Source organism: Macrosteles quadrilineatus, unplaced genomic scaffold (genome assembly GCF_028750875.1).
Source record: "Macrosteles quadrilineatus isolate MER2022 unplaced genomic scaffold, UCM_ALF_1.0 Scaffold_4__1_contigs__length_99947679, whole genome shotgun sequence".
NCBI classification, from domain to species: Eukaryota; Metazoa; Arthropoda; class Insecta; order Hemiptera; family Cicadellidae; genus Macrosteles; species Macrosteles quadrilineatus.
Window position 1 is genome coordinate 9042987 of NW_026542597.1, and position 23118 is coordinate 9066104.

General features: G+C 33.6%; 2 protein-coding genes across 2 annotated transcripts; one reads left to right on the forward strand and one right to left on the reverse strand.

Annotated features, from left to right (window-relative positions):
- Nucleotides 1-164: 164 nt before the first annotated feature.
- On the reverse strand, nucleotides 165-7868 carry LOC128992705 (uncharacterized). The gene is made up of 7 exons (XM_054416423.1): nucleotides 7613-7868; nucleotides 6783-6899; nucleotides 5582-5723; nucleotides 4975-5089; nucleotides 3939-4072; nucleotides 2996-3149; nucleotides 165-510 (listed from the first exon to the last, which is right to left on the reverse strand). Exons 1-7 carry the CDS (start codon nucleotides 7830-7832, stop codon nucleotides 334-336), a joined length of 1059 nt encoding a protein of 352 aa, XP_054272398.1. The 5' UTR covers nucleotides 7833-7868; the 3' UTR covers nucleotides 165-333.
- A 5782-nt stretch (nucleotides 7869-13650) lies between these two features.
- On the forward strand, nucleotides 13651-22583 carry LOC128992734 (transmembrane protein 182). The gene is made up of 4 exons (XM_054416460.1): nucleotides 13651-13855; nucleotides 16336-16610; nucleotides 19492-19647; nucleotides 20229-22583. The coding sequence occupies exons 2-4, from the start codon at nucleotides 16337-16339 to the stop codon at nucleotides 20465-20467; spliced, it is 669 nt and encodes a 222-aa protein (XP_054272435.1). The 5' UTR covers nucleotides 13651-13855; nucleotide 16336; the 3' UTR covers nucleotides 20468-22583.
- The last annotated feature ends 535 nt before the right edge of the window (nucleotides 22584-23118 follow it).

Here is a 23118-nt window from a genome sequence, read left to right on the forward strand (position 1 = left end):
GTTTGGAGGTATCTAAAACTGATTCACATTATTGTGAAATTAGGTCAATTTATTTCTTGTAGGTGAGCCAAGATTAAATAATTAAAGAGGACATAAATAACCACTAAACACATGAGGGGGTGATATATATATTTGCATTTTGTCTAACATCGTGTACGGTAATACACTTTATACTACATGTGGCAGCATACTTAACAAACACTTGCTACAAGGCAGCAAACCTTGCTTTTCAGGCTTTTGCAGCATGGTGTTCAGCCTTTGTAAAAATTTTTATTTGTTTAAATTCGTTTCAAATGAATAAATAAATGATAAGAATGAAAAATACAATTTTGACTACTGAACTCCAATACTAGTCGGAAGCTTTTCTTGTTGAAACTGCCGAATATTTTGGAGATGCTCAAGAAGAAGATCATTGGGTGACGACAAAGAGAAGAGAAGCCATCCGAGTAAAGCAAACAAACACCGAGCAGTGTTGAGAGCTTGCCATTCGCTCATCACTTCTTGTGTTTTCTGTAATAGTAAAACGACTAGTTAGGTATGTTACTGTTACAGATAGTCTTTTACTAAGTAGTAAAAGGTACCAGATAGTCTTTTTCAGATAGAGTAATTTTTATTATTGCTGAACAAGTCACACCAATCCTTTATACCCATGTAGCACAGATGGTTGGGCCAACGTTGGTAAATTGTGGAGCCACACAGTTGGCCAACGGTAGAAATGTCACCTCTTTAAACTGTTTTCCAGCCAACCTTTGTCCAACAATGGCCCAACCAAAATTATTTCACACAAAATAATAAAGATTTAGTACGAAAAGCATAATTATTAGTTGAGTAAATTGATTAAATAGTTCATAAAAACAAATTTTGAAAAAAAGCTGGAACAAAATTTTTTGGCCCAGACGGGTCTCGAACCCGGGTCCTTCGACTTATGAGCCTCTTACCTTACCACTGAGCTATCTGTGATTGTTGATACAGAGAGTTTTCAAGTGGTGAAAGAGTAGCCGACAGTTGCAATGGTCGCAATACTTAAAACATTTTTGATACTACACAGTATAATATGATTCTGTTAATCTGTTAAGGCATCATAAGTAGTTTTTTTTTTTTTGAGTTAGAGAGGATACTGGTATTTGAATATAGATTAATTAATTACCGTTAGATTATTAATGCTATTATAATTGACTGTTATATGATTAATTACTCTTTCCCCTTAAATTGTTGCAAATAAGTTAAAGAATAGTAATTTAAAAAATATTTGCATTATTATAATTATTAAAATTCATTGTTGTAGCCCCGGAACTGTAATATATAAAATATCTGGTTTTACAATACCTTTATCAGTTCCAAAAACTTTTGGAAACTTTTGGAACTGATAAAGGTATTGTAAAACCAGATATTTTATTATAATTATGTTGTGAAAGCTAGACCCAGAGAATGAAAGTCGTGTAAACTCAACTATGGACCATTGTTGGTCCAACAAAAGTATCTTAACGGAGTGAAAAACGGTTGGACAACGGTTGGCTTGATGTATGATACCCAACAATGCATATTAATGTATTTCATTAACAATGAACCGATGTTGGTCCACAGTTGTAAATATTGGTTGGCCCAACTACGAGATATACAGTTGGACAACGGTTGGTTGGTTGTGGAAGCTCCAACCAACCATCGACCAACTGTCCCACAGTTGGCCAACGTTGGCCCAACCATCTGTGCTACATGGGTACACTGTACCGTGGTTAGAAAAGAATCCAGTTAATTGTATCAACACATACATAAATATTTTACCAGGGATGCTTCTGGCAGATGGCGCAACGAATTAAAAACATGAAGAGATGCGCACAGTCTTTTCAACTGGCTACATAATTATAAAGCCATATTTCAGAAAGTATATTTTAATTCCTCAAAATTGAAAACACCGTGTAAAAAAATGGACAGTTTTAATTAAATCATACACCTTGCATTTTTGTTTTGTGTGAATCGTTACTTATTTAACTCAATAATGCCTCAAAAGTTTTCTTTATGTATCTAAATGACAAATATATATGAAACAATCTGTATAGTAAACTATAAAAAATATAGGATAGTTCACTAAAACAATTTCAGTTATACATCATTATAATTCATCACTGTATTGTAAAGATCAAATTCTTTTTAAGTTTTAGGATTAATCCTTATCACTTTAATGTTTGCCTCTGTCTTCAATGGTTCATTGAAAAGGTGCCTAAGAAAATATCCTATAAGCCTCAATCTTGCCTCATATTAAACATTCTACATTCAACATCCTCATCTCTCTCAACACTCGACGATGCACTATCAATCCTATAGTACGGGTGTATCAATGAAACTTTACTTGTTAGATTCTACATCTAGCCACTGAGAGGTACATAAATACCATCTCAGTAAATTTTAAGTCCTGACTATAAGCTATGGCCCAACAAATAATTTAATAACAAGACTAATGAATTAAGACTGTAGCCAATCAACAATTAAAAGAAAAATAAGCATTTAATTTACAAACCACGAGGAGACGAACAGGGTGGAATCGACCAGTACGTGACAAAAAGCTGTCGCTAGACTGAAATGAGGAGGTGAAGGATGGCAAAAAGTAGGTCACATTTTATCTGGAATGTGTTTATGCACAGTAAAGGCTGACAATACTGGCAACCATTAATATAATTTTTACGCAAAACAGCACAAACCCGGTCATTTAGACAGTTATGCGTGCTCTCGTGGGTTAACACTACTTGATGATGACAACCTAAATAACTGTTTTCTGATACTCTTTTAATAAATACCTTAATTATAACTGTAAGTTTAAAGTATAGAAATAGTTACTGGTATTATGAAAATTAAAATGCTAAAAAATATTTTTTAACACTAAATTTTGCTAAGCTACATCAGCAAATACATGGAAAACAATATCATTGAAAAGTCAAGGTAAATAAAAAGCTATAGTATTGGAATTGAAGAAAATATGAAAGCTTAAAGCTAAACTCACCATTCGGTCCTCAAAGATTGTTTTATTCTGACGATACATAGTAAGCATGTCGTCGTAGGAAGCACAGCTGAAGTTAGCAACCAATGTTAGGACGTACATTCCCACAACAATCCAAGATGGCCGAAACACCCACGGGTCCTGCTCAACTGTTACTCTGTGAAAGGTGTTTAGGTACATTGTGAGAAACTAAATGAAACGCTGGTATGAGTTACCTCTGTCACATATTTGACTATTTAACAGTCTGCGACCGCCATCCTTGAAAGTTTTAGCTTTGCCCTTCACATATAGGTTTTTTTGTGATTGTCAAAAACAGTTCATTAACCTACCACTTGGTTTCACTTATTTTTGTGTCAAGACTTGTAATAACATGGCTTTTAAAATGATTTTTGGTCAACTCTGGTTTCACTTAAAATATGTAATGGCTATATGAACACTGAACAGGTTTCATTGATTAATTTTGTCATGATCCCATCAGTGTATAGTGTCTATAAGCAAGACATCATGCATAGAGGAGCGACTTTATTTGGTGTTTTTAACCCTTGAGGTAGAATTTTTTCCCCATTTTTCAGCGAGCATAGTTTGCCATTCCAGTATAATCGGGAAAATGGCAGGCGGCGAACTATACTCGCCATTCGACCTCAAAGGGTTAATAAGTAGCTAGTAAAATCAGTGAGTAAAAGTGACCATAGCCTTGATAACTCACAAAACTGTGCACTTTGTAAAGGAGGTCCTGTAAAAATGTTAATTTGACAGAAGTTACTCACTTTGTTGAGCACTTAATCCTATTTATGTTTGAAAGTTTTGAGAACCCCCATCACCCTCCTTTTGTTCCACAACCCCCAAACCCACCCCCCTCACGACTGTAGACCTGCCCCTTGAGGACTTCCTAGAATTGCTACTGAAATTAATAATATGGAAAACCCAAACTACTTTCTTTACTTACCTATCTAACATGGAAACAATACAAATGGCCAGCAGAACATAAAAGAGGAGAGGTGCGATCTGAGCAAACAGTGAGTACGACTGAAGGAAGAATCTAACCTCCTCCTCCGAACCATCACCCATCAGATGGTGTACCTAGGGACACATGCTAGATGTAAACATCAATGAACTTCCTACAATGGAAAATAAGATGTTCATGAATAAAGACTTAGGGAAAAGCAGTCTCCAATAAGATTTAGCCTACTGAATGCTTAAATTTTAATCATGTGCGTTTTTGTGTGAGTGTGCTCACAGTGCGACAATTAGAGGGGGACAGGTGCCTTTGGTTTTTAGAGGGATAAACTTAAACCTACAAATTAATTTAATGTTCATTCACAGTATAACCCTACCTTAAAGGGTTTTTTTGCCCCTTAATATTTCTAATGGTCAGTCACTGCCATTGTGTGTGGTTCAATAAACATGACAAGTTTACAAGTGAATATGGACTAGAAATAGTTGCAAAAGCACAGAAGCTTACAAAACCGAATCCTATCTAAGCCTTCATGGGAGTCTTAAATTCTAAAACACAAGAAGTGACTTACACATTTTTTCCAGGCAATGAAATCATAGATAAACAGTGTATATACATATATTACAAATATATATATGTATCTGCCAAATACAAATTAAATTAATGAAATAAAAAAAATACAAATTAAATACTTCCTACTGCAAAAGTAACCTGATAATGACAGCAAGAAAATCATAAAAGAAGAGATAACAAACATAACTGAACCCCAGGATGATCTTAGCAACAAGAGGTAAGCCAGAAAGGTAGCGTCTTTGCAGCTATGCTCTTATAATCTGCTGAATGTAAGGGCTAGTGTGGAGGATATTAGAGAGTTTATTGAGGTAAAGTCGGTTCCTAAAAAAAGACACATGTGAAGTACGGTGACTTTTGCAACTAGGGACTGGCAAAAACACATTTGTTTACATAATGCAAGCCTTCAGAGGAAAGCTCCATGAAGTCACCTCTCAAGGGTTAGCAGTTAAATTACCAGAATAAGTTGCAAAAGTGCCACTCCGCCTAACAACCCAAAGCAGATGGAGCTGAGAGGAGTGAAGATCTTCTGAACCAAAATGGCAACGTCTAATGAAGAATCTTCTGCAACTCTGGAAAAACAAGGATGATTTGTGAAAACAGTCTTTTTTAACAGGCTTAACTTACATAATTGGCTTTGAAATTCTATTTGGGTAATTGGGTCTGAAGATATAGGGAGGAAGCTATATTTATAGATTTCAGATTCACAGATACAGAGTATGTAGTTTATCACAAATTCAACTCAAAGGCAGTATCATGTTTGTACAAGAGAGACTTAGTAGATTTATAGTTTGGTTTTTAAAACTCAAAATGTCTTGTAAAATGTTAACTATACTGTAAAATAAAGAGACTACTTGGGGACACCAATAACCAATCTAAAATTGTAGCTGGTACATTATGTCATGATGTAAAATGAATTGAATATACAAACCAATAGTCCGTGACAATAATGCCAATTGAATTTAGTCTAGAATCAATTAAGTAAAGCTAAGAAACACACAGTATAGAGAATACTGTAAAACTAATAGTGTGGAAAACAATTACATGTCTAAGGGACAACTCACTTGGAAGAATAGGGCCAGAGGTTAGGAGCAGTTAGGATTTTCTCTCGAGGGACGGGGATGAACTTTGTCTTGTTTTGGACGTAAATGTTGTCACCACCAATGACTGCAATAGCTCTGTCACCATTCACTAGAGTCATTGGACCTTGGAATCAAACAAAATCTATAAAACTTTGATAATATTTCAAATAATTTAATTTTACTCTATATGAGGTAAATATCTTTTGTTTTCATACAAGTTTCAAAGGCGGAAAATAACTTAAAAGGCAATCGAGCATGAAACTGCTATAGACATACCACGAACAAAACAACCTGCGCAGAAACGAAAAGATCACGTGGTTCGCGCCGGTAGGTGTGGCGTACCATTCAAACCTGCGTGGCTCGAAACGGCCCAGGGTTCTTTTGTTTCTGGCATTACTATAGAACGGTACTGTAAGGGTGTTACAATTTAAAGGACCCAACAAAATATGAGATATCGGTTAAAGGACAATGAGTTTCACTGAAAAATGTCTGTTGTAAGACTATAAATTTGATGATTCAGAGTGATTTTCTGTCTAGTACTAACTAAATGGTATTGAAGTTCGATATATTTATTTTATTCTTTTCTATCTCAAACAGTTCAAATTGTTAGTACCGAGACACCGAGCTTTGCTCAGATTGAAAGATAAGTTAAGTAACTAAAATGAAAAATATTTATTATGTAATCAATGTGAAAACATTGTATGATTCAAATAAATATACATATATTCATAATAAAAACACAATAGATATATACACAATCCTTCAGATATAATTACACAAATGTAAAAATGATTTATTTTAATATACCGACAGTAGGCCTACATTGCAAACAACATGTTTTATGTGTCAATGTCCAAATCAATGGGATTGTCATTTGACGGGATTTGAGGAGAATTTGAAAGATTGGTTAGAACTTCTTTCCATACTACGTTGCGGACGGGTGGGAGTTAGATTTGTTGGCGGTAAGAGCACTTTTAATCCGCTTCGGTTCTTAACCCTACTGTAGGCCACGTAAAGCATATACCAAATTAAAATACATCTGATAGACATGTCTGTACTTTAGCTGTATCAACAAATCCTCAGGCTACCCTACTGGTTATGAAACCAACAGTTATTTTGTGAACATAAGATTATAAAAGAATCAAATGGTGAAAAGTTAAATTAATGATCAGTAACATACTACCTGGTTGCCTGTAATCTGGTATCCTAACAATATCGTCTCGCAAATCCTTCAAAACAGCTGTAATTACAGTTGGAGGTGTTGAGTTTACTGTTGTTGCTGTTCCTTTGGGTAACTCGTCTGCAATAAAATAGTTAATATAAATATTCATGAAATACCAGCTATACAGTAAATAAATAAGCATTACAAGTTTTAGAAAACTTGTAAACTATCTAAAGAGCCATATGTTTTATTCAGTAGAGGATTTCATTTTATATAGTAATAGTGGTTTGTAAAATGGTTCATGTGGAGAGTTTGTTTTCTCATTATGTTTAAGTTACATTAATTTAGTTTTTAACATTTTTGTATCATATTTTTGACATGTCATCAACCATTGAGGAAACTCCTCTGTATATGGTGTAATTTGTGACAATTTACATGAATAAATGAATAAATGAATAAATTAAGATACTTTTCACGGTTGCAAATTAAACCTGTATACTGTGGTTAGCATGTTAATTGTTTATCCTCAGTTTCCAGAAAGATGAGTAATATTGTTTCTTAACTTGGGCCTCCATTATAGATCTGACCGAGTGTAACATAAATGCATAGTAAGATGATGACATGACTGGCGGCTGAATGGTCATCACCTAACAATCAAAAGGTTGCCGGATTGATTCTGGCAAAAGTCAGTACATTTTTGATGGTTCGATTAATACACACATCTAGTTGGCATCGCCATCTCTTTTAATAGCTGATACGTGCACAAAAAAAAAAAGTTACTAGTTAGGAATAGAAAGCTGTTTATATAGTTAACATATTTTTAATTTTTTAAATTTAAACCATGAACTTACCCTTATAAGCAGAAACAACTGGTTTCAGACTAAGCTCTTCGAGGACAGTCACCTTAGGATGATAAGTTTGCTTTACACTCTTCTGAGAAGTTTTTGACCCTTGGCTGTTTTGCCTTTCATCGCTTTCATCTGAACTTTGGAGTTTTTGAACTCTTCTTGGTAATGGTTTCACCTTGGAAACTTGATCAGGTTTTTTTGATTCTGAAGAATCCGATGACATATTTAAGCTTTAAGTGATGTGTGGTACATAGTAAAACTTTGTCTGGAAAGCCACACACACATATGAGCTTGCTAGAACCACAGAATTGTAATAGGCTCTACTATGGGTTATTAAACAATAAATGTTTTTTTTTTTGCTAGCCTATATGTTTGATTACAATGTGAAAAAAATCATAAAAAGAAATAGGCATAGGGCAATACAAACAAAGCTAAATCGGGGAATAAAATTTCGTCTTAACTTATTTCTTATAACTTATAACTAACTTCTTATAACTTATATAATTTTTAATATATTAATTTTTCTAAATATTTGATTTTAAATCAATAATTGTTTCATCATTAAACAGAACATTAGGCCTACTTACAGATATAAGGAGTTAGGTTAAAGGAAATCCTATTTTATAGGATAGGTACCCTTAGTAAAGGGTTCAACCAAAAACCTATAAGGCATAAGGGTCACTGAAAAACCTATCACTATCCACTAGCATACAGAGAAGTTCAACCACCTTCTGCAACAACACAACAACACAACATTGACATTCTGCCACTTTGTTTACTGTGTTTCAAGCTTAGTAACCATAGCAACCATGGCACCTTGCTAGCATAGAGTAAGAAGTGGAATGCTAATGGCTAATGCTACGAATCATGTATATTATCATGGGTAGTAAAGTTGTTACAAATCATTACATAAATTACGAGTATCGGAGTATCATCTAAGGGAGTATGTTATCTAAGGGAGTATGTTATCTAAGGGAGTATGTTTTATCTAAGGGAGTATGTTATCTAAGGGAGTATGTTTTATCTATGGTTTTATCTATTGTATAATACATTTTATAGGTTACTAAACACTGATAAAATCACACTTATCAGATACAGGTATAAAATATTTTTATATAAATGATGTTAATTGCCATAAACTCGTACATTGGCAAGCGTCACAATCAATACAAAATTAACATTTTGCATAGTTTAATCTAACAAATAAAATCCTTAACATTATAAAAACAATTATACAAATTAAAAACTCTTTAAGCTGACTCTTAAATCCACGATGGTCTATTTCTTTCCTGAAATAATTTGGGAAGAATCGTTGGGCCTTTGTTGGATTTAAGAAGTATAAAACATTCTAAAACAACAAATTGATTTATTTAATAAGGAAATAAATGCTATGGCAGCAGAATATAAGACGATTTTGGAGAAATTGGATCTATAATATAATGTTGTGATAGTTGTGATACTCCAGTGATGGAACACCTACTTAACGAATAATAATAAAAATAATGCAAATAATTTTTTTAAATTGATATTCTTTAAAACGTATTTGAGCAAATTGTTAATAGTTCAACAATTTAAGGGGAACGATTAATTTACCATATAACAATTAATTATAATAACATTACTAATTGTAATTAATTATTCTATATTTAAATACCAGTACCAGTGTCCTCTCCAACTTTCAGAAAAAAATAATTCAACTACTTGGAGCTTAAACAGAATCTTTGTTTCAAAAATATTTTAGTATTGCGATCATTGCAACTGTCGGCTCCTCTTTGACCGATCAAAAACACATAATAGAAACAATAGAAACAATCACAGATAGCTCAAAGGTAAGGTAAGAGGCTCATTAATCAAAGGTCAAGACCCATTTGGTCAAGATTTTTTTATAGTTTTTTTCAAAATTTGTTTTTATGAACTATTTAATCAATATACTCAAATGATAAATATGCTTTTCATACTTAAATCTTTATTATTTGTGTTTTTGTATTTAGGCCACATATGGGATGGTTGGTCCTACGTTAAAAATTGGTTGAATGGCCATAACCGTAAGACTTAGTGCCAAAACATACTGTTGGCCAACCATGGACAGAAAAGTAGTGCCAACATTTTTTGCTACTTGGGGGAAAGTGGCTCTCTTGATGGTACTGGTACGGTGCGCAATTTTTGAAATACGATTATCAATTATAGGTAGGCTACCAAAAAGACACGTTTTTTCCATGTGATGAACAACTATTTTCACCATACTGTGGAAATAACCCACAATTTGTAAGCTACAAATCGTTACAAAATTAGACCACATAAGAGGTTATAAAAAGTCCTCAACAATGTTTATACATTTCTGTTGTTTGTAACATAACTTCAAATATTGTGTGATTAGCACTGATTAGCAGTATTCTGTGTGTTTCAAATAGTAACTCAAACAACATATAATAAGCTATAAAGCAATTTTAAATTAGCGAATTGAACAATTTACCATATATTTTTCTGTTCCCAATTTGAAGTTACCCGAAAAAGAATGATTTTGGCGATTTTGTGGACAAAAGATACTGCGCTATTTCCCACAACACGCGCGGCTGTTTCCGGCCAGTACGTACGACGAAAATACGAAAATATTAGGCTACTATTATAATCATGGCTACCGTACTAAACCTCAAAGTATTTAACATATTAAACGATTTGCAAAATACAGTAGCCTACTCTGATCATTGTCTGGGAATATAGGTACTTAAAGTAAAGTGATGATTGTACAATTTGTGTTCAAATGGGAGAAAAAACGTAGTTAAACAAATTTGTCATAGTAGATATTAACGATGATTTTTTGTTATTTCATTTCCTGGTAAAACTAAATAATTTTCGTCATTGTCAAACAAAAGAAATGTCCAACCTATTCTAAGATCAACAGTATTGGATATGAACACTGAGCTAAAATTATAACTGGAGGTAGCACTGCCATGGCAGAAGTCTGTCAAAAGCGAGTCGCTGATTTTGTTAGGTTGGTATAGCAGTAAGTTTTCTTACCATAGCAATAACATGGCTTCTTATAACTAGGTTGGTATAGCAGTGAGTATTTTTGTCATACTTGAATACTTTTAATACTTTAATAATTTTCTTTGAAATGGCGACCATACAAAGTAGGTATTTTAAGCCAAGTATAATATTAGCCATAGCAATAATATGGCTTCTTATAACTCACACCTCACGCAAACATGGCGGCTGGCGACACGCATCTTTGACATTCAGTGCTACCTCCAGTTAGAATTATAGCTCAGTGGATATGAAACTATTATTCAAATTAAACTATTCTTCTTTGCATAGTTTATCTTCTATTGTTGGGTCTTTGTCTCCGCTTCCTATGTTAATGGAGGAATTAGGCATCTTTTAGAGTCAGTTTTGAAATCTTCTAATGTTTTGACTTGACATGCATGTGTTGCCTAATACCAATTTTATTTTTGTGTGTTGTTAAAGGTTTGTCTGAAGACAAAATAACTTGGCCCAATTTAAAATTTTAAACAGAGGCCATTTTAATTTTATAATTTGATTTACTAAACAAATGGCTGGTTTTAGAAGGTTCGACTACTGGTTCGAAACATCCAGTGGTCGAAGACTCAAATTTCGTCACCATGGCAACCCATAAGGCCCGTGTTAATTTTTTAAAATTTTAAATTCATTTTTTGTGTTTATTTTTGAGCATATTTTGATTTATAAAGAGATTCTGCCACGAATACTAGAAAAATACCGGTATTTTCCAGTATTCGTGGATTCTGCACACCGACAGGAAAATATATCTTTCTAACATTACGCTTAGATAACATTAGATTTTAGAAACACTCTAACATTAGATTTTCCACTGCGATGCACACGAGCTGAGAAAAAAGGTTTTCAAGAAACGTGCTTGCCTATTAATTTATAGGATTAGAATTAACGAGTACCTAGATTTACTGCTACGGGGTACGTAAAAAGTGTTTCTTGGACCAAAAGTTAATAGTATAGGATAAAATAAATAAATTTGCCAAATTTCATAAACATCAATGTACTTATCTTCTACCTTCTACTTATATATAATTCAGTTTCAAAAATCATTGTACAACTAAATCTAGAGGTCTACTGGACTGATTTTATTAATCAGGCTGCCTTTTGTGAGTATTTCCAAGAAGTGCATGGTATAAATCTGAAGGAAATTTTATTCTCTTTCAGTATATATCACCTTCCACTTTGGTCGATTTCCTCACCATTTATTTGCAAAAACCTCCGAATTTATAGTAAATGAGAAAATACCGAGTTAGGGATATTTTTGTTAAACTTTGTACAACTAAATCTAGACTTCTACTGGACTGATTCTGTTAATTAATGGGTCATTGGAAAGCCTAATTCATGTAGATTTGCAAATAATTATGAAAGTGTGAATTTACTAAATATTTGTGGTGAAAAAGTAAAAATAACAAAAATACATTAAAAACAGTTTTTTCCAAGTTTCTGTTTTGAAGTTTGCATTTGTAGTCAGCTTTTGGCTGCCTTTTTTCAAGAAATGCATAGTAGTTATTTGTAGTAAATTTTATTCTCTTTCAGAATATCACATCTACTTCGGCCGATTTTCCCTCCATTTAAAAGTTATTGGCAATGAGCTAAGTGATCTCCAAATTTATAGTGATGAGAAAATACTGAGTTAGGGATATTTTTGTTAAACTTTGTACAACTAAATCTAGACTTCTACTGGACTGATTCTGTTAATTAATGGGTCATTGGAAAGCCTAATTCATGTAGATTTGCAAATAATTATGAAAGTGTGATTTTACTAAATATTTGTGGTGAAAAAGTAAAAATAACAAAAATAAAAACAGTTTTTTCCATTTTTTCTGTTTTGAAGTTTCTATTTGTAGCCAGCTTTTGGCTGCCTTTATTAAGTATTTTCAAGAAATACTGTATATAGTAGTTATTTGTAGTAAATTTTATTCTCTTTCAGAATATCACATCTTCTTCGGCCGATTTCCCCTCCATTTAAAAGTTATTGGCAATGAGCTAAGTGATCTCCAAATTTATAGTGATGAGAAAATACTGTATTAGATATATTTTTGTTAAACTTTGTCCAACTAAATCTAGACTTATACCAGACCGATTTTGTTACTTAACGGTTCGTTGAAAAGCTTAATTCGTGTTAATTTGACAATAATTATGAAAGTTTGATTTTATTAAATTAATTCTATTAATTTGTAGGAAATTTTATTCTTTTTTAGAACCACTTTGGTCGATTTCCTCACCATTTCAAAGTTATTTGCAAAAACGTTAAGCAACCTCCCAATTTATAGTGGTGAGAAAATACTGAATTAAAGATGTTGTTGTTAAACTTTTTACAATTAAATCTACAGTTCTACTGAACCAATTTAATTAATTAATAGGTCATTGGAAAGCCTAATTCGGGTAGATTTTCATATAATTATGAAAGTTCGATTTTTTAAGATTTACTAAGTGAAAGTGAAACCCGTCAAAGTCGACAGTTACTGTTGAGGTTGCAAGCAAAATCGTTTGACTATAAATCGATGTTTTAACATTTAGGCTATGAAACTATGAAACACTTGCCTAATAGGCAAAACCATTTTGATGTAAAGCAAGGTACATAGTCTTGTTCCATAGAGTCTGGCCGACCTTCAAGTGAATTTTAAGTGTATTGCATAAAAACAACAACAATAGTGGAGAGTGTGTCATACAACTCCTGAATACAAGATTTTCCCACATTTGCGCAATCATTTCATGGACAGTGCATGCAGTTAACCGTGAAAGACATACTGTGTACGGTTCATTCTTCTACGGAAGGAGTCGTTTATTGTAAACTGTTCTGCCCATTACTTGGTTAACGATTTTATAGATATTTTTAATTTAGTTTGTGGTAAAATACTATTCACAACCGTTGTGGACTATTTTAAACTGTGATAACATTTTGATTTATCGCGGTATTCTAATTTGTGGTTCTAGCTTTCCCTGCTAACAGCGCTGGTGCAGTGGGGGACCAATCACCAACGGACTGGAATGAAAAGAGAGAACGTGAAACGAAACGAACGAAACAACGGAGTCGGAATGGGCGTTGCCATTTTATATTAGTAAACAATATAACAGTTTTTAATTAAAAAAGTTTAAGATTTGTTCTAGTTAATTAATTAAGTGCCGTGCATTTAAAATTGTGAACGTTATAAAATATTTAAATTATAATAACGACACAAATTCTACATCCTGTGAAACATCAGCTTGTCTAAGGTAACATTTTAGTAAACTTCACTGTAACCTAGACCTAGTAGAGTGAGTTAGGTTACGTTACTCTAAATATCAGATCTCGTTAAATACATTTCAAATAAAACTCGAAGGTTTGTCTTGCACATTAATTATAGTTGAGCAGGCAGGTCTCAGTAGCCTAAGGTTAGACTAGGACCTATCTGATTTGGCCTGAACTTATAAAATAAATTAGGCTAGGCCTAGGCCTATGGATGTTTGGAAAATAACCTGAATCATCTTTGGTGTTGTTTTTGGACAATTTTAAGACAGATGGTTTCCTTGCCAATGTCTATTACGGTTATAAGTAGAAAATACAGTATTTATGAACCTAAGCTAACCTAAGCCTACTTTAGTGATTTTTACAACGCTGTGGCTACTCGTCCGTCAAATGTACGCCGATACGCCGTCCGTCAATGACATCACGGACGCTTGTTGGTGTATACACTTGTATATTCAATATTTTTAACTACCGGTGCTTAACTTATAGCCTATAGCCTAAATTATAAATTAAACTGTTATAACCTAAGTTAACCTAAACTAACTTAACTTAACCAACCTTGCTGATAAGTTAGTGAAAAAATCAAATGAAGATCAATTTCATTTTATAATTTATATAGGCCTAGGGCCTAGTTAAATACGCCAACAGGCGACCGTGATACATTCATCAGGTGACGTCATTGATGGACGGCGTATCAGCGTATGGTTGACGGACGCAAGCATTTTTGAAATTTTTTTATTGTGTTTATAGCACTAAGTTATAGTATTTAAGTAACAAAGTGCAACAGTCTCGTGATAACATAAATCAACAACTAGATTTATTATAACCTAAACTTTACCTTTCTAATCTAATCTAACTTCAAAACACTTAATACAGTCACAAAACCACATAACTTAGGCTAACACCCAACCTAGGCTACCTACCTACCTCAGTGTCTAAATAAGAACTGATCAACGTTCAGTTTAATTTAGGCCTATAATGCCTCTACCTCTTTGTAGCAGGGGCTCCAGGAATTAATTTTTTGGGTGGGCCTGGCAAGGATCAAGAAAGAGTTTGATTGGGGGACGAGCGGTTTGAAGGGCTTCCCCGCAAAAAGGGTGGAGTTTTAAAATTTAAGTGCAAAATAATTAGTTTTTTTAAATGCTTTCCCTTTATTTACATATAATTACATTGCTTTATTTCTTTCTAATTTTGAATAATCTACCAACATTTTGGGTAGCTCCGGGCCTACCTGGTCTGCCTTCTGGAGCCGCCCCTGCTTTGTAGAAACATAATGTTTGACATCTTAGGTTTCATCTTCTTGCCCTAGACGATCCTTTCAAATGTTCATGTTTACTTGTGTTAGTCAATTAATTGTAATGGCGACAGAGACAAGCATACAAGAGGCATTACAGTAATAAAATTCAAACGATCGTAGTTTATTAAGTTTTTTTGACAGCAGACAAATTTTTGCACCTTTGTTTTCAGGTAGTACTGTAAAAATCTAGTTTCTAATGATATATAAATTGCTATGGTTCTCGTGGCCACCATCTCCGACATAATTTCCGAATAGGTAGGCCTACCTAACTAACTTATTTTAAAGATAGCCTAGGCTATTATATTAGTAACAGGGCCGTAAGTAGTACCCTAACCGCCTCTGGGGGCCTCGACCTGAAAGGGGGCTTACACTTGAGGCCACAAAAAAGTATTTTGTACACAGGGAAGCTCATGATTTTGTTGTGACCAGGGACGATTTGGTCCATTTTAGATTTAGATTATTTAAAATTTTGCCACGATTACAGGTGCTATTCCATCTATCTATGGTACTTAAAATTTGTAATACTAGGCTATAGGTTTATAATGTTTCGACTGAGGTCAGAGGTTCAATTTTACATCACACCTGGATCCAAAACAACAATGCGCACTTAAAGAGGCCTTGCATATCTGTGTATTCTGATACACATAACACTGTAACTCTATAACATGCTCCCAGTTGAAGTGCCCGAGCTCGACATTAAGTCCTTCAAAGACACCCTGAGAGACTATCTGGTGGGCAGACCTCTATACCTACTGAAAGTCTATTTACTAAGTCAAAAGTAGCAATATATTTAAATATAGGCGAGCCCTATGTCCATCGGTTTGAATTAAAGTACGGTAACTCAACTTTTTATTTGTAATTAGAGTCACAAAATGGGACGTGACCCCTGAAAACCGTATTTATTTTATTGCAAACATTTGTCACAAAAAAATCTGTGAACAAAATTGAAACAATAAGGTGAGCTATTTTAGTTTCTACAATACCAATAATCCCATTATTCAGATTTATAAATCAATTGATTAGGCATACTTAAGTTTATTAAGTCCAAATGTTCTGTTTTCAGTACCTATTCAGGATTTATAGTCCTATAACTTAATATTAGCGTAAACCATTGTAATGAATTGGCTTAGTGGAAAGATCAGCTCTGATTAAGTAATTTGATTGTTTCAGAATGAAGAGAAGAACTTTGTCTGGTAACGTCGCAGTAGGTGTGTTTGCCCTGGCGTTTGTGTCAATATTTGTTGCTTTCTTCTCCGCTTCGTGGTTAGTCAGTGACGAACGGATAACTGGAGCAAAGCTTCAAAGGTTGGGACTCTGGACACATTGCTTCCGATCTTTACCCGACCCGCAAGATGAATATCAGAGAAGATTTTTTGTAGGATGCCGTTGGATATTTGACCCGTTCACCACTGGATATGATCAAATCAGGGGATATCTTATGCCTTGTAAGTATTTGACAGTGAATTACAGTTTTTTCAAGAAAAAAGTTAATTAAATTGGGAGAAGAGAGCGTTAGGCATTAGGCAGTTGACTTATCACCTGCTTAATACAACACTACAAGAGACTTGGCACAAGATTGTCTCAATTCACATATAACCATTCCTGAGCGTTGGCCGTATGTATATATATGCCAACGATGCTATTCAGTTGCGAGTGTTTGCCGTATTTATACGCAATTCAATCTGAAGGTCACAAGCGTACAACACATATGTATTTATAATATATACGGATCAATACATTCCTTAGCGAGCATTGGACGTATATATACACCGTAAAAATTATGGTTACAAAACTTGTAAAAAAATGATTTTTATATAAAAGGTGTCTATCTATATAATTAATACGCTACATGAAACTTTGTCGGTTGAACTCCTCCGCCATTTCTTACTCGATTTTATCCATTGAAGCCTCATTGGAAAGAGCGTGTCGCGTAGATTTGCAAACTGGCCTTACATTTTTGAAAAAGTCCCTTGGGCTCTGCCCCAGTGGCTTTGAAAGTTCCCATGTTATCCTTATGTAGAACATAATTGTTTACATTTTGATCAGCTGTATAATTTAATTGCTGTTATTTATTTTTCAATTCTCAGTGAAACACATTGAGTATATTTATTTAGGCTACTATTTTAGTTAGTGTTTAAACATAACCCCCAAGACGGATCGTGTTAGTATGGTTGTATCTTAAATTTGTGTATTTATCGTTGTTTTGTGTCGCTATGAGGGAGCGTGTTAGCATGATCGTAACTTAAATTTGTCCATTTATCGTTGTTTTATGTAGCTATAATTTGTTTATTTGTTGTTTTTTTTATTTTAAATGCCTCCGACGTGACGACAACGAAACATAGACATGAGGCATAATCATGATAACGACCGCAGCTACAGAACTGTGGCGCGCAATAGGCTTAACTCATCACAGTCAGCACCTGACCCCGGACAATCTCAACTATTAAGTTACAAATGCGCCCTAACACTACCCCAAAACGACTTTTCGTTCTCAATTGGCCCTTTATCAATGACATTTGTTGCATGTACAGCGAGGCATTTTAAGAAGGAGAAAACCGGCCGGAATGCTTTAGGTTTATCAATGACGAAGATAAACATGGTCTGAGTTACACACCGGTAATCTTTGATTTGACTCTTTTAAACTCATTGTAAATATGACTGTTATTAGTTTTGAAATAACTCCTGTAATACTTTGCAATTGCTCAAATTCGAGCAACATGTACACTAGTAATCAACTAAACCATGGTTTTACCATGAGGTAAAAGTGGAATAACATCAAAATTTCAAATAATTTTTTTTACCCCAACCAAATTATTGATCTCTTAGTGAGGCTTCACCCTGCAGTCACCGCTCGGGAAGGGTTAAAATATGTCACAGATTATATTGCAAACTGCAAACACTGTAATAAACCTAGTTATTTGGTCAATTTTACTGATTTTATTTCTAGGCTACATGAAGTCACCTAATCCAGGTGATGGGAGTTGTACTATATCTAAAATGGTGCAGACCTGTTTATTTGTAGGTTTTTACACTGTTAAAAATGCCAGATTGCGATGTATGTTTTGTGTAATTCCCAAATAACTTGGAGGTTGAACTTTGAACGTATCCACAGACCAGTAAGGTACGGGAAACACGCTAGTGGGACGAATAAGCGCTTTCAGCTTTGGTATTTTGTGCTAGAAATATCAAATCAAATCAAATCAAATCAATTTATTGTTGTAGACATTTCACAATGCATTAACAATCGTCACAAAATACATAATGCTGTTATTAAATACAGCAAATGAATACTTACATGTAATCAATCAATATAATAAGACAGTACAATAAAAAATTATATATATATATACATACAAAATACAGGCACAATTAAATAGAAATATTTTGACATGTGAAAAAATCCTCCACTGTATACGGGCATTTTTGTATTAAATATGTCTTCATTTTTGATTTGAAAGTGTTCAAGGACAACTCCCGAGACTCCACTGATAAATTATTAAACAATTTAGCTGCCATGTATTGAATGTTTGTTTGACTCTTTGAGTATTTACAAAGCACTGTTTGTAAGTTGTCTTTAAATCTGGTTTCATAATTATGTTTATTTGAATTTTCTGAAAAAATTTCCAAATGATTTTTTACATACAACAAAACTTGAAATATATATATTGCAGGTAAAGTTAAAATTTTGAAATGTTTAAATATAGGTTTACAGTGAGTTCTAGAGCGTACACCACTTACAAGCCTTATCGCCCTTTTTTGCAATTTAAATAACTTTTTGGAATATGATTGGAAACCCCACACCAATATTCCATAACTCAATAAACTATGTATCTGTGCATAATACACTGTTATCATAACATCTTGCGTTACACAACCTTTTAATCTTCTTAAACAGTATACACCTTTTGACAGCTTGGTTGAGGTTATTATACTTGTGATAAGCAAGGAAGAGCCTGAACAGCGAGCACTGTGAGGACATTCCCATCACACAGATCATTGGGCCTCCTTCCTCCACCGTATGCGTTGTAGTACACAATGGTGAGATAGGCGGTTTTAGACTTTGAACTATACAAGGTCATAAACACATTTTCATGTACACTAGTGCTAAACACCACTTAAGTGTACCATTGAATGTTATCTTTTGACCTTACTTCTCTGTGGTGTATCGAATAACCAGCATAGCAGCGTAATTGTCATGTTTTAAATGGCAATGTTTAAAAATGTTAAACCTATGAATTATAGTAAAAATACCGAACACTCTGAAGTATTGATGGGCACAATGAAGCTTGCTTATGATTGAAAACAACCCATGAAATGATGTTGTAGGGTTTATAATCTGGACACAGTTCTTCTTCACCCTGGCGTTCCTGGGAGTATTAGCCAGCTTTGTGCTGGTCCTGTTGTTCTTCCTGTGTTTCGGACCTGACCAAGAGCGATTCATTCAACTCATTACACTCATCGGTGGAATCATGCTTGGAGTGGGTGAGTTTCAAAGCACACTTTCACCAAATTACTCTTTTCTTAGTTAAAATGCATTGGTTCTTTACAATTTTACTTGTACTTATTAACATTGATGCCAGACTTTGTGTTAGTTTTTTTATGGTAGGCATATAATTGCTCAATTAGTTGGGTGAGAGTCGTTTGGGTCCTGGAAAAGCCTGTAGCTTTTTACTGTCGTGAAACTGTATCCAACTGATCAACTTGATTGTTGGATGAATGAATGGTCCGGGCTTAAAAAACAACTTGTCTTGGCTGGTGATAACGCTACAAAAGGCATCACACGCATCCCGTTCTAAATTGGGTTTCAGTATTTCCTGTCTGATTTTTACTCATCTTAAATGGTAATATAGTGACACCAGACTTGAATTCTGCCAATGAGGGGTGGGGGGGGGGGGGGGAGATAGCAGCCCCTTCACCAACAGTATTTTTTGTGTCGTCACAGATTGTGACCTAGAGTCACGCACTCCCCTCTGAAACCAAACCACTGCTGCAGTCAATATTGTGTAAAAATATTTTTAACTGTAAAACATGTTGATGATTTTGATAATGAACTCTTTTCGCAGGTGTGTGTGCCGGACTTGCTGTTATAGTGTTTGTATTGTTTGCAAACCGAGACAACTGGATGCCGGGACACGCTAACAACTTTTTCGGCTGGTCCTTTGCACTGGCTGTGGCCGGTGCCATTGAGGCCTTGGTCGCTGGAACTCTCTTCATGGTGGAAGCCAATGTGCAGAAGAAGAAGCGCAAGTATATGAAAGAATCTCAAACTAGATTTGAATTGGAGCAGGAAACAAAAGCGTGAAGTAAGATAAGCTATGAACTTACCTCCTAGAAACTGTTTAACATTATGTGAGTACAGTAATTTGTATAGAAACAAGAAGTAGCACAAATGTTGAGTGTTGCAATTCTAAGCGGGGGATGTTTTAGTAAATCACATACGTAATGTAGTTTAACTAAGGGGTTACATATTTCGCTTCCAAAAATATTTACTTTGACTTATCCTATAAATTGGAGTAGATTTTACTTGTTCTTAAAGACAGGATATGTTTAGTAGAAGTCCATAAAAACAAATTTTTATTAGTAAAAATACTGACTTAATGCGTAATAGTTTAACTATCCCTTCTGACAATCAACCACACTTTTTTATGCGGTTTATGTGTTAAAGTAAAGAGTAAAATAAGAAAATATTACATTCCTTAGTAGTTAAGTGCATTCAAAGTGCAATTATTTTACAATTAAAGAATACCACATAAGATGTTAACCAACTGAAAGTATGAACAAGTTGTTTATCTTAGCTTTCAAAGCAGCTTGGCTTGTTGGGACCGTATTATTTGTGACTGTACCAATTTTTATCTTACAAATATTTTAGATTTAGTTTTACATTGCACATTGTCAACAAAAATAGCTTTGGGACATTTTTAATGGCCATTTTTGTCGCCTATATATAAATGTTGGTTGTTTCATAATATCATAGATAATGTTGTTTTTGATAATCTTAAGTTGTAGTATGTAATTAGTCCGTCCACTTCAAGATTTTGTGCCTTTTAGTATTATACTTACTTTTACACCTACGTTTCACACACACAGTCACACATCCAAGACTTACCATAACGTAGGTATATGTTTGGTGGTAAATTTACAACTAATATAGATAGTGATTTTCAATGTAGTAATGTTTTATGTAAATAACAAATTTTATTAGTTGTTACAGATCTGTCTAGAGATCTATTAGTATATTTTTATATGAATCTCATGCAAGATCTATTATTATAACATGATAATGTTCAGTAGCTGTAAAAGATGCGTGTTCAAAGTATTTTTTATTAATTAATGTTATAATTATCAATGTATCCGTCCATTTGTACTTCTTTGTCGCTTTTCATTTGTCCATCAATACTTTCTAAGGTCGATCCATCAATATTTATAATAAAACATTTGCGCCTTGTATTATATAATGCCTTGATATTTGCACAAGTCATTTGTACTTATTTATAGTTTCTGTTTTTTGACTGTAAATCTAGTTAAATAATCGATGAAAAAGAATTAAAAATGTTGTATTTTTAGTCAATTTTATTTTGTGAACAAATACTCTTTTCAACATTCCTGGTTTTGTAAAGATAAAATACTACAAACCTTGATGAGACGCAAAATGTTAAGAGTTGAACAAATGAAAGAACTATGATTTATTCATAGGCTAGTTGTTATTTGTTATTCCCTAAAACAGGAAACCAATAATATTTCACACATTAAATAAGAAATGTAAGCAAAATGCATTTGTATATGACAAGTTTTCTTGTTAGTGTTGATATAATGGGTTAAATATATTTGTATTTCTTTCACATATTAGTTCCAGGGGAATCGTGAAATATATCAGGCATTGAATTTATTTTCAAGTGCTTAGAGTAAGATTATTGTCACTGTCCACGTTGTGGTTTTAATGTCTTTTATCAACTTACTTGCATTTACTCTGACATGACTCAAACTTATTTCTTATTCTTCAAAATTTTCATAGTGTGATTCCCGATTATGAGAGATTTAACACTATTTCAATCACAAAAAATATAAATCATAGACTAAATAAAAAAAATAACTTAGAGGTTTTAAATTATTGAATATTATTCATTATTCAAATACCGTAACAATAAAATAAATTACCTCTTGTATTATGGTGTTTAAAGAAAATAAGTTTTAAGTTTATAGCACTAGTAATTAAAACACTTCAGTCACCAGAACTAAAACAATCGGTTGTACAAATAATTTAACATTCCATTTTTTATTTTTTATTCCATCAAATATGTCCAAAAGACAGAATTAAAGCTATCTATATAAAATATATATTTCATACTTTTCTACTGTCTGTTTTAAATACAATTATCATTAATTTGTAAATATCTACTCTGCCCAGCAATAAAACACATTTTTAATGTTACCTACTTGTTTGATTTAAAAGCCTATTCCATGCTATTGTTAGATAAAATGATTTAACAAAATTGGCAGGAAAATTCTTTTGCTATACAGTGCTAAGGATTCAGTGGTAATCTAGTAGATTTAGGACAGCTCAAGAATGCACATATTTTTATGTTTTTGAAATTGTATAATAACACAAAATCTGGTGATGCTGCTACAACATCACCATCAGCAGTAGTAGACATGGTCTACTAAACAACAATCTTTATTCTATTCAGAAAGGAGATAGCACTTCTAAGGTTAATAAACTGTATCAGCAATCTGACACATACTCTTTCATTAGCTTGTCAACAACCCTTATCATGGTCAAGCAGTGGAAGTAGGCACAGTATAGTATTTCGTGCAGTAGAATCACAAAAGTTACAATAGCTTCAGAACTTTTACTTTTACAGCATTTAGGGTTGTACCATTTTGTTTAGAATTAAAAGAACCATAACATACTCAATTTTAGTCAAAATCGTTTAAGCAGTAAAAAAAATTGATTTC

Coding starts and splice junctions, on each gene's coding strand:
- LOC128992705 (XM_054416423.1), bottom strand. CDS start 7,832: ATGTCATCGGATTCTTCAGAATCAAAAAAACCTGATCAAGTTTCCAAG. Junction 4,073..4,974: donor CACTTTTGCAACTTATTCTG/GTAATTTAACTG, acceptor ATGTGTCCCTAG/GTACACCATCTGATGGGTGA. Junction 3,150..3,938: donor ATTGTTTCCATGTTAGATAG/GTAAGTAAAGAA, acceptor CACCTTTCACAG/AGTAACAGTTGAGCAGGACC.
- LOC128992734 (XM_054416460.1), top strand. CDS start 16,337: ATGAAGAGAAGAACTTTGTCTGGTAACGTCGCAGTAGGTGTGTTTGCC. Junction 16,611..19,491: donor CAGGGGATATCTTATGCCTT/GTAAGTATTTGA, acceptor ATGATGTTGTAG/GGTTTATAATCTGGACACAG. Junction 19,648..20,228: donor TGGAATCATGCTTGGAGTGG/GTGAGTTTCAAA, acceptor CTCTTTTCGCAG/GTGTGTGTGCCGGACTTGCT.